We start from the raw sequence: 14,386 nt of genomic DNA on the forward strand, positions 1-14,386 counted from the left end.
AACACATGTGTTGGAACTGCTGATATGGAAAGAGCATAGTGTGGAATTTAGAACTTGCCCAGTCGCTTTCGGCTCGATCAATGAAATTGCTTCATCTCGCCCTATCAACTCTTGCTTCTGCTCCTTTCTCCCTTGTGTTTTCCTATGTATGCAGCAATCATTTTTGCCTCAGCTACACCATGTATTAGCATGTTCCACATCTCACCACAGAGGGAAGACATTTCTGCTGAATCATCAGATTTGGTGAATCTTCGTGTTTTTGGATCTGTGCCCATCAACTAAAGGGCATGCATCTTGCTTGTGTCTTTCCTTTGCACTGTTCTCGTAACATTGACCACGTCCAAGTCACCTATAGTAAAACATCTCCTGCTTCTTCTGTCTTTCTATATAAATGTGGGCTCTGTCAATTGTGGTATCATCTTGCGGATATCTCCCTTCTTCTGCATTGTTTACCTGGTCACGGTTTATTTTTGGCCATTGATGTTTCTTAATCCAATCATTAGTTTATTCACATTTGTTCTTTTTATTGTCATTTATGGTATAGTTTCCCATGTCCTTTCCCCCTATTTACCTCTAGTTTTGGGTTCTGTTGTATGTTGTCCACTGCACTATCAATTTTTCAATTTGGAAGGAATATTGGCCCAACATTGATGAGTTGGGGTACTTCTATATGCCAGAACCAAACCTAGTGTGTGTAGCATTTTTGTGTAAACATGCCAACCTGGTACCTGTAAGATTTATAAAAATCTTAGACATCCGCTTATATTTTCCCAACAAAGAAAGGGAAGGAAACCTTAAAGAGATCCTAAATCTGCAGATCCTTGTTTGTATGATGTTAATGGTTGAGGGCTTGTCCAAACTTGAGCGAGGGATGTAGAAAGGAATGTAAAGCTAACATTTTGACCCCACATCTACTGAGTTCTACTGAAGTGTCAGACTCTGTGATTTAATCGAGGAAGCGGTTGCCTCGTTTGTTTTGTAGGGCAGGTTATTAGTTGTATCAATAGCATAGACTCGGCTCTCCAGTGTGCTTGCCTCGAACTTGACCACCCTGTTCATGAGGAATTGGGGATGGGCAATAAATGGTACCGTTGCCAGCACCACCCTCGTCCTGTGAGTGATGAATTAATTAAACACCACAGCAAGTTTATCCTTCATTGTTATAACTTTATTCAACATGCAAGAGAATAAATTATCTTTTAAAAATTAAAACAACAAACCTGAATGAAGGTGACGTTCTGTCATCCTCCCACCAAATGTCGAAATAATTTTGGGGTGCGCACCTCGATTGTTTGAATTTGCGGGCACTTACATATATGAAGAAGGGTCTTGACCCGTCACCTATTCCTTTGCTCCATAGATGATGCCTTGCCCGCTGAATTCCTCCCGCATTTCTGTCTACATATAAGTTATCCTAAGTCACTTCATGAGGTTGGCATTGAACTTGCCCAGAACTGTCCTTAACAAATTGACAATACCATAAACTCAGATTACATGTAGCGGAGATGTAATTTTTTTAATTTTTTTTAAAAGTTCAACCATGATATGTTTTGGTAGTTTTCCTCCTGGTTAGTGTTGTAGCGACTTCGTTGTTACTTGTGCTATCCTTTTTACTCAATGATATTAGTGTGTCTCGCCTTCAGCCGAGAAATAGCTAGTGAGGTGATATCCACAATCAATATTTCAGTTTGAAGGAGATTTTTTTTTTGTTTCTATTGAGACGCAAGCTGCTAATGTAAAGATCAGTTTTGTTTTATCATATGTAGACTTTTGTCTTTCCTTGGTGTCGTTTCCCCAAACTCCCCAGGACCTGTCCGTTACTCTAAATTGTGCAAGATTGGGTTAGAATTGTGGTCTTGGGTGCAAGTAAGGTGGCGGAACATTCTGTTGAGGGTTGCTGCCTATTTCCTGGGGATAAATCAGTAGGTTTATATAACGTTATGGGGTAAAATGCTTCTTAAGACTGAGGAAGAAAGGATGCAATAATTGACTTGTCAATTCATGGTCTATGGGTAAATAGTATTTCCACCAGGTGTGATGATACCTCCAGTCCAGCAGGGGTGCTACAGTTGGCATTGAGCATCTTTAGTATCGGGGAGACTACAACAAAGTTGTTCTTTCCTGGATGTTTCCCCCATGAAGATTGTTGGTGGGGGGGGCACTGGGGTTAAACTCTGCTGCGATCTTCTTCCTGATCCGATCGTTTGGGCTTGCACAAAGAAACGTCACTTGGTTCAGTGCCTGGCGGGTCCTTGGCCCGTTCCTCATTACACCTCAAAGTATCGGCACCTCCAGAAAGAGCTGAAACATTTCACATTCTGGTTTTCAGCCCTTAGCCCCCTGTGCAAAGATGTCAAAATATTTTCCACCGAGTGTTTCCAGAAAGCTGCAATAGAGTGGAGTTACGATCCAGATGCAGTGTAATGGATGTGCTGCCTTGCTGCTGTCAGCTCCTGGGGCATTTTGTTCCTCTTTGAAATCCTGGTTGCAGCATTCCTTTTATTGATGAGCTATGCATGATGTCAACGATCTGATTTACATCTGGCTGCTGTGGGCATCTTGGTGCAAAGGATGGCACCAAATATTATTGAACTTTAGTGATGCATTATTGAGGAATGAGCTTTTTTTGTTTTGCTTTTGTATAGAGTGCTTTTCCCTCCCTTTGTCGTATTTTACTGGAAGGTTTCTCTCCTCCTCTCTTCACAGCCAACACTGGGATAGTGAATCACACTCACTCAAGACTGGGATCCATTATGAGCACAGGATTTATACAGGGTAAAGACATGGCCCTGAACCCCTCTGAGGCTTGACCGGTCGAATGAAACTTGCCAACGGAAACGCAACTGCTTGGCTCCAGGCACCCATAGCAACCTGTAGCCAATCCAGTTCCTTCTGGAATTGGCAGACTGCACCTACGAGCCTGATATGCAATAAAGTGTTGGCTGGTCTGCTTGCTAACGTCCTCTGTGCACGGGGAAAGAACTGAACTTTCAGTTGTGAAAAGGTTAAAGGCACAGTACAACCTGCCACAGATTGGATTGTAACCTCCTGCCCATGAGCTCCAAGCTTGGTGTCCATGTTACTCCCTGCTACACAGTTGAGGAAAAATTATCAATTCGCACCATCCCGTTGCTGTAAATTGAGGTGCAAGGCCTCCCATAGTTCATCCATTTGATTTATTAATCATTTAAAATCTGATGCTTGCAGTCACAAATGCTTTTGTGCAGCTGTCCACGGCTTGGGAGGGAGAACTCCAGGCTAGTGTTCGTGTTGACATGACATTCTCCACCAAGGCTGCGGTCAAGCTGTTACTTTCTGCCTCACAACGTAGATTGTTCCGGAAACTTGTCTTGGGCAGCCAGGCCGGTCTACGCGTCTATGCAGCTCTCCAGTGAAGCACAACACACTGCCATTTTGCTGGAGCCCCATATGTTCCTCCACCCAGTCAGACCACGTTTCCCACGTCTTGGTCGGTCACGCTGATTGAAACGTGGGAATTTATTCTGATTGCATGATGGCCTTTGTTATTCCTTTGCTGTTGAACTTTGTCAGATCAGTAACCCTTTGCTGTTTAATTTAATCATAACCCGCAAGTATTGCAAATTCACTGAAGTTCTATCAGCCACTGAATGGGGATGAAGCGAGTTGTCCTCTCTGGTGTTGTTCACACCAGAGTAGAAGTCAGCTCATCTTTGGTTCCCTGGTGTAATTTTAGCATTTGCACCTTGTCTTTCTCTCTGAAATTTGAGTTGATCTCCCTGTGCAAGTTGAATTAGTCTGTTTATTTATCCTCTTTTTCTTTTTAGTTCCTTGCTCTCCCTCAATCCTCACCCTCCCATCTTCCCTCCCCTCAATCCTTCTCCAATCTTTTTTCTCCTCTATCTTTCCTCTCCCTCAATTCTTTTCTCCCTCATTTCCCCGCTCCCCAGTCTTTCCCCTCCTCAACTTTCCCTATCATCGCCTTCCCCAATCCTTCTTCTCCCCATCTTCTCTCCCTCAATCCTTTCCCTCTCACATCTTCTCCCCCTCAATCCTTTCTCTCTATCTTGCCTCTCTCCTCGATCCTCTCCACCCCACCTTTCCTCATCCTTCCCCATCATTCCTTTCCCTCATTCCACTCTTCCTTGTCCTGTTCTTCTCTCCCCCCCCCCCCCCCTTCTGTCTCGACCCTCTCCTTTATCTCTACATGCAAACCAGCTCTCCAGCATACAGCTATGGTTCCAATGCTCATGGGGGATCCCCGTTTGTGTAGAATTTGTATTTTAAGCTATTTAAATTGGTTAAAACTTTGTTCCAATAATGGGCTGCTCACTGCCTCCCATTTAATGGGTCTGGTGAGCTTTGGTTAACTTTTGCTTACAAAATGCATGCCAATGCCAAAGTGCCTGTATGGTCTGTACAGTTGCATCTTTTCTCCCTGTTTTTTTGACTCCAGTATTGGCTTCCCCAAAGAGGACAAAGTGACCTTGTTGGAACCTTGGCTGTAAGGCTGGCTGTTTAATGACTTTGATGGGATTGTTTTGTTCTCCACATGGCTCATCGTTTTAGGAATTCCATTGGCAGCAGGCTGCTACAAGTGCCTGGAGCTGGATTTCTGTCAGTAAGGTTCATAGCATGCTGGTAACTATGAAGTGTTGATTAAAGGCCCTGTGTCTGCACATAGCTCATGATGAGTGCATGTGTTGCTATTTAAAAAACAAAACAAAAAAAAAACGCTTCCCATAGCGACAGCGAACAAAAGGGGGTGGATGTCTCCAAAATTCGTAATCCTCCAAACAGTAGTCGATTATGGGTATTATTTTACATACAACAAAATGACAAGGGTCTTTAATGGACAATTCTTTGATTTTGGCTTAAAAAATCATCTCAATGTGGGGGATTTTTATTATTTTTTTATTTTTTATTCAATGTGTAGCATTGCTTCTCATATTAATACCTGGGCCATTCAATGGCAAAGTGAGGAATGAGGAGAGTCTATTAAACTCAGCCCCACATAATTTGTCCACAACTAGGATAAACTCATAAGACTAACTTTTTCAAGCTTTCAAGCACCATGAGATTTGGTGTTGGAAGTTGTCTGCTCTCTGCTTCCCTTCTATTCCCCCCCCACCCCCCCCCCCCCCTCTCTCTTCGATGTTGAGAATGAGTCATAGCCTTCTCTTCCCATCCCAAAATCACACCAAATACACCAGGAACAATGACCAGTGGTCTAACAGAGCGATTGTATGGCACAACAATCAGATCTTAACATTTCCACAAGGCCTTGCTTTCAGGCCATGCACAAATCACTCCACCTAGGTGATGTTAAAACCATTTTTAAAAACTGCACTGGTTATAAGCCCTGAAATAGCACTGCCCCGACCTCTCCGCTAAAGGTAGCTTATTACAAACACATCACTGTGTGTGTTCACTGCAAGTGGATGCTGAAACAAAACAGCAAAATAGCCTCATCACCTCAGTGCTTGAGAGCTGGAGCAGCATCCCCCAGCATCAGGATAGGGATGAAATTTAATTTTGTGTGATACTGTTGAGAGAAATATACTTTTTTTTTTTAATATTCATACGAGTCGAGTTTCTCCTGGCTCTGCTGATTCTCACAGGGAAGTGCAGCTAGATCAGCTTGTGACTGAATTGGCTCTGTGTAAAGCCCCTTGGTCCCTTGTGAGGTTTCTTCTTCATTAAAGCCAAACCTTGGCCCAAAACTGGCTTTGGAGGACGGAGGGGGTTAGAACAGTTTAATTTAACTTAACACCATTGTTAAATTTAATTTAATTTAACACCATTGGAAGAGGATCGTTCTCTCAGCTTGGTCAGAGACATCACGTCTTGCCTTAATTGTTTGAGGAGCACTATGCAGCAGGAACTAATATTCCAGCTAAACTAAATAGTGAGGTGTATTCAGGGAGGTCATCCACACAAAACTTTGCACATCACTTTTTTTTTGTTTCTTAAAAGTTTAGATAGACACTTATGGCTGATTCCATCGTTTCTTTGGCTTATGTACATTTTGCACAGGGTACTGCTTTGGTATCTAATATCCATTATTTGACCAGCCAGCATCCAAAGTCTGCAGCAAAGTTACAGTGAGCTTGCCCTCAGCAAAAGCAACACAGTCGTTCAGCGATTCAAAGTTTAAACTTTTTATTAACTTAAATGAACATTCCCATAATGTCTGATTGGGTGCATCTGACTTTTTATTGCCCAGTGATAACCTCGATACAGCTCTCTACTTCATACCGTTGCTTGTAACTAACTGCTTAAAGTGGGTTTTTTTTACTGCATGCAGTTTGCTTATTTCGGTCATGCTTTGTTTAAAAGCAAGGAGGCTTGGCTACTACTGTGGGCTGTGCAGAGGGTATGGGGAGAAATGGCCATTGTAACTGTGAAGTGCACAAGTTGCGTCACAGAACAGTGCTAGTGATGTTCAGCCTTCCTGTGATGAACTATCCTGTAGGCAGAGTAGTGAAGGTCAGCCAATGCCATAGGAATTGACCCTTGCCCAAAGACTGCCCTTCAAGTGCCCCTTTTCTCCCACCCCCAGGTTTTCTTCAATCTAGTTTTGCTGATGAGGGGTGCTTGCTTTCACCTGGATGGGAGCAAATTTATTGAATGAACATGAGCGAATACGGGCAGGATTAAGCCTCGTTACTGCAGAGAATAGGGTAGCGAATATATACCTTCATTTTCCTCATCCCGTCTCTTCATAGTGTGACGTGAATTCTCAGTCTTTGCAGCTAATTCCTTCAATATAAGTGGGATGGTCTGTTTAGTGGGGGGGGGGATTGCCTGTCCCATCCACAGGGAGAGTTGCAGACACCAGCTTAGATATCGGGCAGCCCGACTGAGACACCAGCTAGGTACCTGGATTGTCAACTGGTGCAAGAATGTACTTGAAGGAAATGAGTTGCCATTATTTTAAATGTTTTTCTTTTACCTGGAAGACTTGGTGTTTAAGGTTGTTTGTTATTCTGTTATGTTTTCTTAGGCTCATCGAGCGGTGGACCGGGTGGAGTTATTCCCAGCAGCAGTCACTATTCGATCAACAATCAGTTCACCATGGGCGGCCCTGCCATCTCAATGGCCTCTCCGATGTCCATAAGCACCAACACAATGCACTATGGCAGCTAAAAGTTCACAACACCACCTCTGACCTTTAGAACTGATACTTTCAAGAGGAATTAAAAAACAAATCCAGATTCAGTTCCCTCCAAATAAAAGTCTATGAATTGTCCAAATTCATCGTCCCATGGATTTAGCTAAGCCCGAGATGGGGAAAGTAGGTGTGTGCGTGAGGGGTGGGTAGGGAAGGTGTCTTTTTTTTCTTGGTTTTTACCAGGGAGATACAACAATGCTTTGATACCAGACTTGTAAAGTTTTATATACTTAAAATAAACAAGAAGGGGGGGGTGGGAGATGAAACGATGATTGCTGTCTGATCCTGCAATTGGTTTGTAGTCAGTAGATATCCTTGCTAGTCTGTCTTCTAGAAATCCTGCCATAAGTGTTAATGCACCTTCCACTACAGATTTATCAGGGTAATGGAGCTAGTGGTTTATGGAGGGTTTTTCTTCTCCAGTGTGCCCCAACCTCACCTCCCCTCACTCCCTCCATTACGCTAACCTCAAATAAATCACTCCGCAATTTCAATTGGCATTTTTAAAATTCTAAATTGGCTTTGGGCATGAGCAGGCTGACTATCAAATGTATTTGATATTTGGACATGGTTTCATTTAAAGCATTTGGTGTGTTGTTTTAAAAGTTTAAGCACCAGCAGGCAGGTGGAAATATTTCCCTGACTTTGAAACGTGTAATGAATGAGAAGCTTTAAGCTTGTTTTGTGAAGGACAGTTTTGCAGATTTGGTGTTGGCTATAGTAAAAGAGGAGGAATTGGATTATATATATTTTTTGGTGTTGAATTCTCCGTTCCTTTATACCTGTCTGGTTTGCCTCTTTGTCTGCCTGCCCTGTTTCTTCGTTTTGACAGTTTTTGCAGGATCACCTCAAAGCTCAGCAACGTAAAGGCCGGCCGGCGTGTGCGGCAAATAACCTGCGGAGGGGCGAATCTGGTGCTCGGCGTTGCAGGGACGGACCTTGAGCAAGCCACCTCATCGCTGAATCCAACCCAAATGTGATTCTTTAACGCTTTGCATGCAGACATTTACACTGAAGAATGACCGAGGCTCCTGCGCTGAATCCTCGCCTGGCTGTTTTCAACAGTTCCGCCTCTCAGTGCTACATGGCTGCCGATATCTTCTTCTTGGGTTCAAACTACATGCAATGGTAGGTTGAGGGCACTGTTCTGGTGCCATTGCTATTGGTGCCATACATACATGACTTAAAAACGGGTCTGGCTGCTTTGGCAGCAACTTGTGTGGGTATATATGTTGGAATTTGTTTCTTTGTACCTTTAAAGGGATGCTGCTGAATTGGGTTCTAGGTGTTCTCCAGCAGTGCGACACCACAGTTAGGGTACAGGATTTTGTGCTCCACACTCCAGATTCATTCATTCTACTTGCCTCCACGTTTGCCTCTGATTAACTTCCAAACCTCGAGATTGACGGGAATGAAACTCCGCTTTTCTATCAGATGGAGAGGAAACGGGGCTGTTTTTCCAGCATCTTCTGATTGTAACTTGCAGCAATGTCTGTATATTTCTATTGAAATAGTTGTATAATTGCTGGCAGCAATCTCTGATAGAAGAATTTATTTAATCTCTGCAGACTATAAATTCTCGATGTCTTGTCATACAAGGCATTTTACTTTTTTTGAGGAAAGGATTCAAAGCCTCCTGGCTCCTTTCCTTTCCAAAATCTTGTGCCCTGACTAAGTTCTTTGGCTGCCTTCATTTTTCATGTTGTCTTTAATGCTTTTGCCGTATGCAAACTAAATCAGCAGTACGGCCATTGCAGTGCCAGGGACGGAGGGGAAACAGCCCTGATTTCCCTGCGCAAGCTGATAAAATGTTTCTCTGCACACCGATTTTCTATTTGATACACCGTGACCTAAAATGTTGAGGATCAGGATAGAGTTGTTATGAAGGGGTCAGCTACAGCTTAGTGATGTTGTGTGAGACTGCGTGTTTGTGTGTGCGAGAGAGAACTTGAACCTCTGCAATAAAATCTTACGTTGCCTCTTTTGCATGACGCTTCAGTGCAAGGATTGAATTTAACTAGGAGGTGCTCCTTCACCTGCCTTCCCGGTATGGATCTGATAGATGAGTTGATTAACAAGAGCCCTCCACCAATACATGGCAGTGTGAGTTTACTTGTGTGGCAGCAGCTGAGTCTTGCACAAAGCATTGGCAAACCAAGAGTATCTGCAGTTCCCAGAGATCTTTAGAGATTCGAGTTGTATTCTATCCAGTTGAACACTACTAGCAGGGGTGAGTGGTTACATTTACCTGTATGCAGTGGCTTGTCATGTGGGGAGGTGCACCAGGATATTACTGAGACTAACTAACGTTCAACAAGTATCTTGACCTCTGTAGATGTCTGCAGATCTCTGTAATGAGCCCCAGGTTTTTTTTTAAATGTGCATCCGTCCTTGCAAATTATGGGTCCCCTGCATCTTACAATAACCACTGTGAAGGAAAATAAGAGGAGACAAAATGCCTGAGTAACTCAGCGGGTCAGGCAGCATTTCTGGAAAACATAGATAGGTGCTGTTCAACGGGTCCCTACCCAAAACGTCTCCATGTTCTCCAGAGATGCTGCCTGTGAGTTTTTTTTTTTTGGTAAGTAGTTCCTTGTTTCTACAACCACTTTGTCAAAATTAACAATAGAAACAAGGATACACAGAAAGCTGGAGTAGCTCAGCGGGTCAGGCAGCATCTCTGGAGTCTTGACACGAATCATAGTACATGCCTACAGATCTGATGAGCAAGAACTAGCTCAAGTTTTTGTGGCTGTGGTTTTTTTTTATACTACTCTTCACTTCCCTATTATTTACAGCATTATCCTGAGATTTTACTTTTAGTTAAACCCCCCCCCCCAATTTGGCCTTGTTGCTGAGACTATGTTCTGCACAGGCTTGGGGCGACTCCATGCTGAATATTTCCCCCCCCACACCCACCGATCGCGATTCACCCAGTATTGTTCCTTGGGACGTGCCATGGAACGGGACAATTTTCCTGAACATCAGGCAGCATTTAGGGCAGCAGGTAGGGCTGCTGCCTCAGTGCCAAAGACCCGGGTTCAATCCTGAGCTCGGGTGCTTCTGTGTGGAATTTGCACCATCTCCCTGTGACTGCGTGGGTTCCTCCAGGTGCACTCACATCCCACGGTTTGTCAGTTAATTAATTGTTCTCTGTAAATTGCCCCTTGTGTGCAGAGATCGGATGTGAACGTGGGATAACATAGAAGTAGTGTGAACGGGTGATCGATGGTAGGCTGAAGGGCTACAAACTTTCCATGTTTTCTCTTTTAATTACTTGAGATGGCCGACTGAGAATTGTCTGGCTTTCCGAGTTTAGGTCGGTGGGGAGGGAGAAAATGCGTTTCTGTTCGGACACATCTGCAAGCTGGATATTAACATCTGCAAGGACTCGCAATAATCTGCTCAATAAATGTTAAATACATCTGCACTTGTTGTGGAAATGGGTGGGATATGTGGGGCACGAGTGAGTTGTTGACTGTGGACAGCCAAGGGAACAAGTGCCAAGTGGCTGAGTTTAGTGGAGAAACAGATCTGTCGAGTGTTGGTGCAGCCGGCATCTCTCGCAGGGGTACAAACACTTGCGCCGGTAATCCTCTGTCAGTGTGATCCGTAACTGAGTACTCTAGAGCAGGCATGACCAACTTTAGCCTCATCCTCCTCAAATAGGCAGCTTTTGTAGAATATTTCTACAGTTAAAAGGATTTAAAAAAATAATAGAATGGGTAAGGTTTAATGTGATAAATTATCACAGTGGCTGACAGCAAGGAGAATTGATCCATGATTAGCTGGGCAGGCAGCACAGTGTATCTGGTGAAACCTGAATGGATCAGTTCAGGGTTGCGAATGTGGATCCCATTTGAAAGTTATTCTTGTGTTAGTAGCCCTTTTTTTTAAGTAGTCCTTGTACTAGGGTTGGGGGTACATGAGGTGTGAACAAATATTGTGAGGGTCTTCACTCGCCTGGTGAACTAGGCTTAAGTGAGAGACCTTCTAACAGTTTCCCCTGCACAATTGGTACAATGCATTGGGTGGAATTAGTCTCCATTTTGTTCGATCTTAAAACCTCTTACTTTACAAATGTGAGTCGATGTTGACCCTGAACTATCTTCTGGTTAATCCATTTACAGCTATCCTGATCCAACAACCCTTGCTAGAGGATTTAACATATTGTAGTTCAGTGTTTTAGCGCAATTTAGAAATGTTTGTAGAATGAGTAGATCTTTGTTCATCTGTGTTGTGTGTAGATTTTATTACAGCAACATGAGATTGTTAGACTGTTAGAAAATCATAATCCTGTAATACCATGAATTATCAAATAAAACACTAATATTACATGCTTTGTGACTTGACTTTGCTTCTCTGCTGCCGGCTCGGTTTGGAAGAATGGTCTTGGATGTGGGGTCTTCTGCTGTTGATGTCCTGCTTTGAACCAAGATCTTTTTCCTCTACTTTACAATACCTTGGTGGCATTGGAAGAGCCGTGCAGAGGTGACATTTAAAACGTTGAATGGCTCTTTGGAACTTCTGAATATCTTGGTGGGAAGATCTGCTCAAACTACTTGGGGGGGGGAGAATTTAAACTGGTCTGGCAGCAGGGTGGGATCCAAAGCAGTACTGAAGCAGATGCCATGGTTGAGGTCAATACTGAAGTTAAAGAGCCAGTTCAGTGAAACATAGAAAATAGGTGCAGGAGTAGGCCATTCGGCCCTTCGAGCCTGCACCGCCATTCAATATGATCATGGCTGATCATTCAACTCGGTATCCTGTACCTGCCTTCTCTCCATACCCCCTGATCCCTTTTGCCACAAGGGCCACATCTAACTCCCTCTTAAATATAGCCAATGAACTGGCCTCAACTACCTTCTGTGGCAGAGAGTTCCACAGATTCACCACTCTCTGTGTGAAAAAGTTTTTCTCATCTCGGTCCTAAAAGACTTTCCCCTTATCCTTAAACTGTGACCCCTTGTTCTGGACTTCCCCAACATCGGGAACAATCTTCCTGCATCTAGCTTGTCCAACCCCTTTTGTAAGTTTCTATAAGATCCCCCCTCAATCTTCTAAACTCCAGCGAGTACAAACCGAGTCTATCCAGTCTTTCTTCATATGAAAGTCTTGACATCCCAGGAATCAGTCTGATGAACCTTCTCTGTACTCCCTCTATGGCAAGAATGTCCTTCCTCAGATTAGGAGACCAAAACTGTACGCAATACTCCAGGTGTGGTCTCACCAAGACCCTGTACAACTGCAATAGAACCACCCTGCTCCTATACTCAAAAAGGACAGGCAGGAACACAGCACAGAGTAAGGGGGCCCTTCTGGATTAACTGCATTTATTTTGATGCAGGAGATCTCTCGGGCAAGGTCGATGAACTCTGGCCTTGGATAGGTAGATGGGGCATTATAGCTATTACAGAAACATGAGCTGTCAGTCCTGTCCTATAGCACATTTAAAAACAACTCTCGTTGACCAAAGTGCTTTACATTAGTGCAGGTACTAACGTTCTACATACAGAGGTACATAGATCTAACAATACATACATACAGCGCTCCCTCAGAGGACCTCAAGAAACGCTTGTGAGTAAAAATATGTTTTAAGTCTAGACTTAAAAGAGTTGATGGAGGGGGCAGTTCTGATGGGAAGAGGGATGCTGTTCCATAGTCTAGGTGCTGCAACCGCAAATGCGTGGTCGCCCCTGAGCTTATGCCTGGACCGCGGGATGGTCAGTAACCCCAAGTCGGCCGACCTGAGGGACCTGGAGATAGTATGGTTTGTTAGCAGAATTCTGATGTAGGTGGGGGCAAGCCCATTAAGGGCTTTGTATACATAAAGGAGGAGCTTGAAATTGATTCTGAACCGCACTGGGAGCCAGTGGAGATAAGCCAGAATCGGGGCGATGTGGTCCCTTTTTCAGAAGTCTACAATAAGAACTACAATAAGGTGGAATATGTGTGTACAGGAATATTTCCTCAATATATAGGTGGTCCTACTAGTGAAGAGCAAATCTCTACCTCTTGGGGAAATAAGACAGGACAGATGCCTGACGTGTTGGTCGGGGAGAATTTTGACACCAGTGACTATAATTTATTAATTGTGATGGGAAAATATAAAACTGGTCATAAAACATAGAATAGTACAGGGCAGAGAACGGATGTTTGGTCCACAATGTCTCTGTTGAACATGATACCAAATTAATATCTGCACATAATCCATTTTACTGCATACCCATTTTACTGCATACCCTGGCTCTAAACGCCTCTTAAACACCTTCATATCTACCTCCACCACCACCCCTGGAAGAGTGAAACTTGTCAGGTCGCACCCTATGATGCTCCAGTGAATTGGTTCAACCTCTCCTTATAGCTAATAGCCTCTCATTGTGACATCCTAGTTGGAAATTGAGGAGAGGACTGATGGAAGTTCATAAAATTGTGAGACGAATGAATAGGGTAGACAATAAGAGCCTTTCTCTGAGAATGGAAGTGGAAGAGATCAGAGGCCATAGCTTTAAGGTGAGTTCATAAATCACTTACTGCCTATTATGCCTCTTGGCATGTAGGGCATCTTTGCTGTTTCCGTAACATATTTGTTTTACGAGACAGGGTTGTTAGCCCTGTGCTCAACCTCCAACCTGCAGGACCAGTGGATCGCTCTTCGTCTCGCCTCTACCCTTCGACCTGTCCAGCATGGGAGACCCTAACAGGAGACGAATCTCCCGCTGGCATAGCTCTAGGAGGTCACTGAGACGCACAAGCTCCCCGACCACAACAAGGTTGCAATCCAATGGGGAGTTCATAAATTATAGGCTTGGGAGTAGAATTAGGTCATTCGACCCCTCAAGCCTCTGCTATTAAATAATGGCTGATCTCCGAATCCCATTTTCCTGCTTTCTCCCCATAACCCTTGACACCCATTGTGCTGCCAGGGATCATGGTGGAGGCAGATATGATATTGGTGTTTAAAAGGCTTATACATAGCCACAAGGATATGGATCACGTGCAAGCAGAGATTAGGTTAACTTGGCATCATGTTCAGCATGGGCATTGTGGGCCGAAGGGCCTGATCCTCATTTAAAAAGTGCCTGGGATCCTAGCAGCAGAATTAGGCCATTCGGCCCATCAAGTCTACCCCGCCATTCAATCATGGCTGATCTATCCCCATTCTCCTGCCTTCTCCCCATAACCCCCGACACCTGGATTAATGAGAAGCCTTCACTGGAGTAACAGCGGCTC

At 43.9% G+C, this 14,386-nt stretch overlaps 1 protein-coding gene across 4 annotated transcripts in view; it reads left to right on the forward strand.

The window, feature by feature from the left end:
• The window catches only part of carm1 (coactivator associated arginine methyltransferase 1), a 50,523-nt gene extending 39,033 nt beyond the window's left edge, over positions 1 to 11,490 (forward strand). The window contains exons 15-16 of one of the 4 annotated variants that reach the window (XR_004416945.1): positions 2,707 to 2,775; positions 6,986 to 7,056. Coding sequence is in view for 2 of the 4 variants with exons in the window: in XM_033051018.1 (XP_032906909.1) it covers positions 2,707 to 2,775; positions 6,986 to 7,128 (212 nt within the window). In the remaining 2 variants the exon portion in view is untranslated. Of the gene's footprint in view, positions 1 to 2,706; positions 2,776 to 6,985 lie in introns of all 4 variants that reach the window. The other 3 variants (XM_033051018.1, XR_004416944.1, XM_033051019.1) reach the window with 3 other exon arrangements.
• The last annotated feature ends 2,896 nt before the right edge of the window (positions 11,491 to 14,386 follow it).

Source organism: Amblyraja radiata, chromosome 35, assembly GCF_010909765.2.
Source record: "Amblyraja radiata isolate CabotCenter1 chromosome 35, sAmbRad1.1.pri, whole genome shotgun sequence".
In the NCBI taxonomy this organism is placed as follows: Eukaryota; Metazoa; Chordata; class Chondrichthyes; order Rajiformes; family Rajidae; genus Amblyraja; species Amblyraja radiata.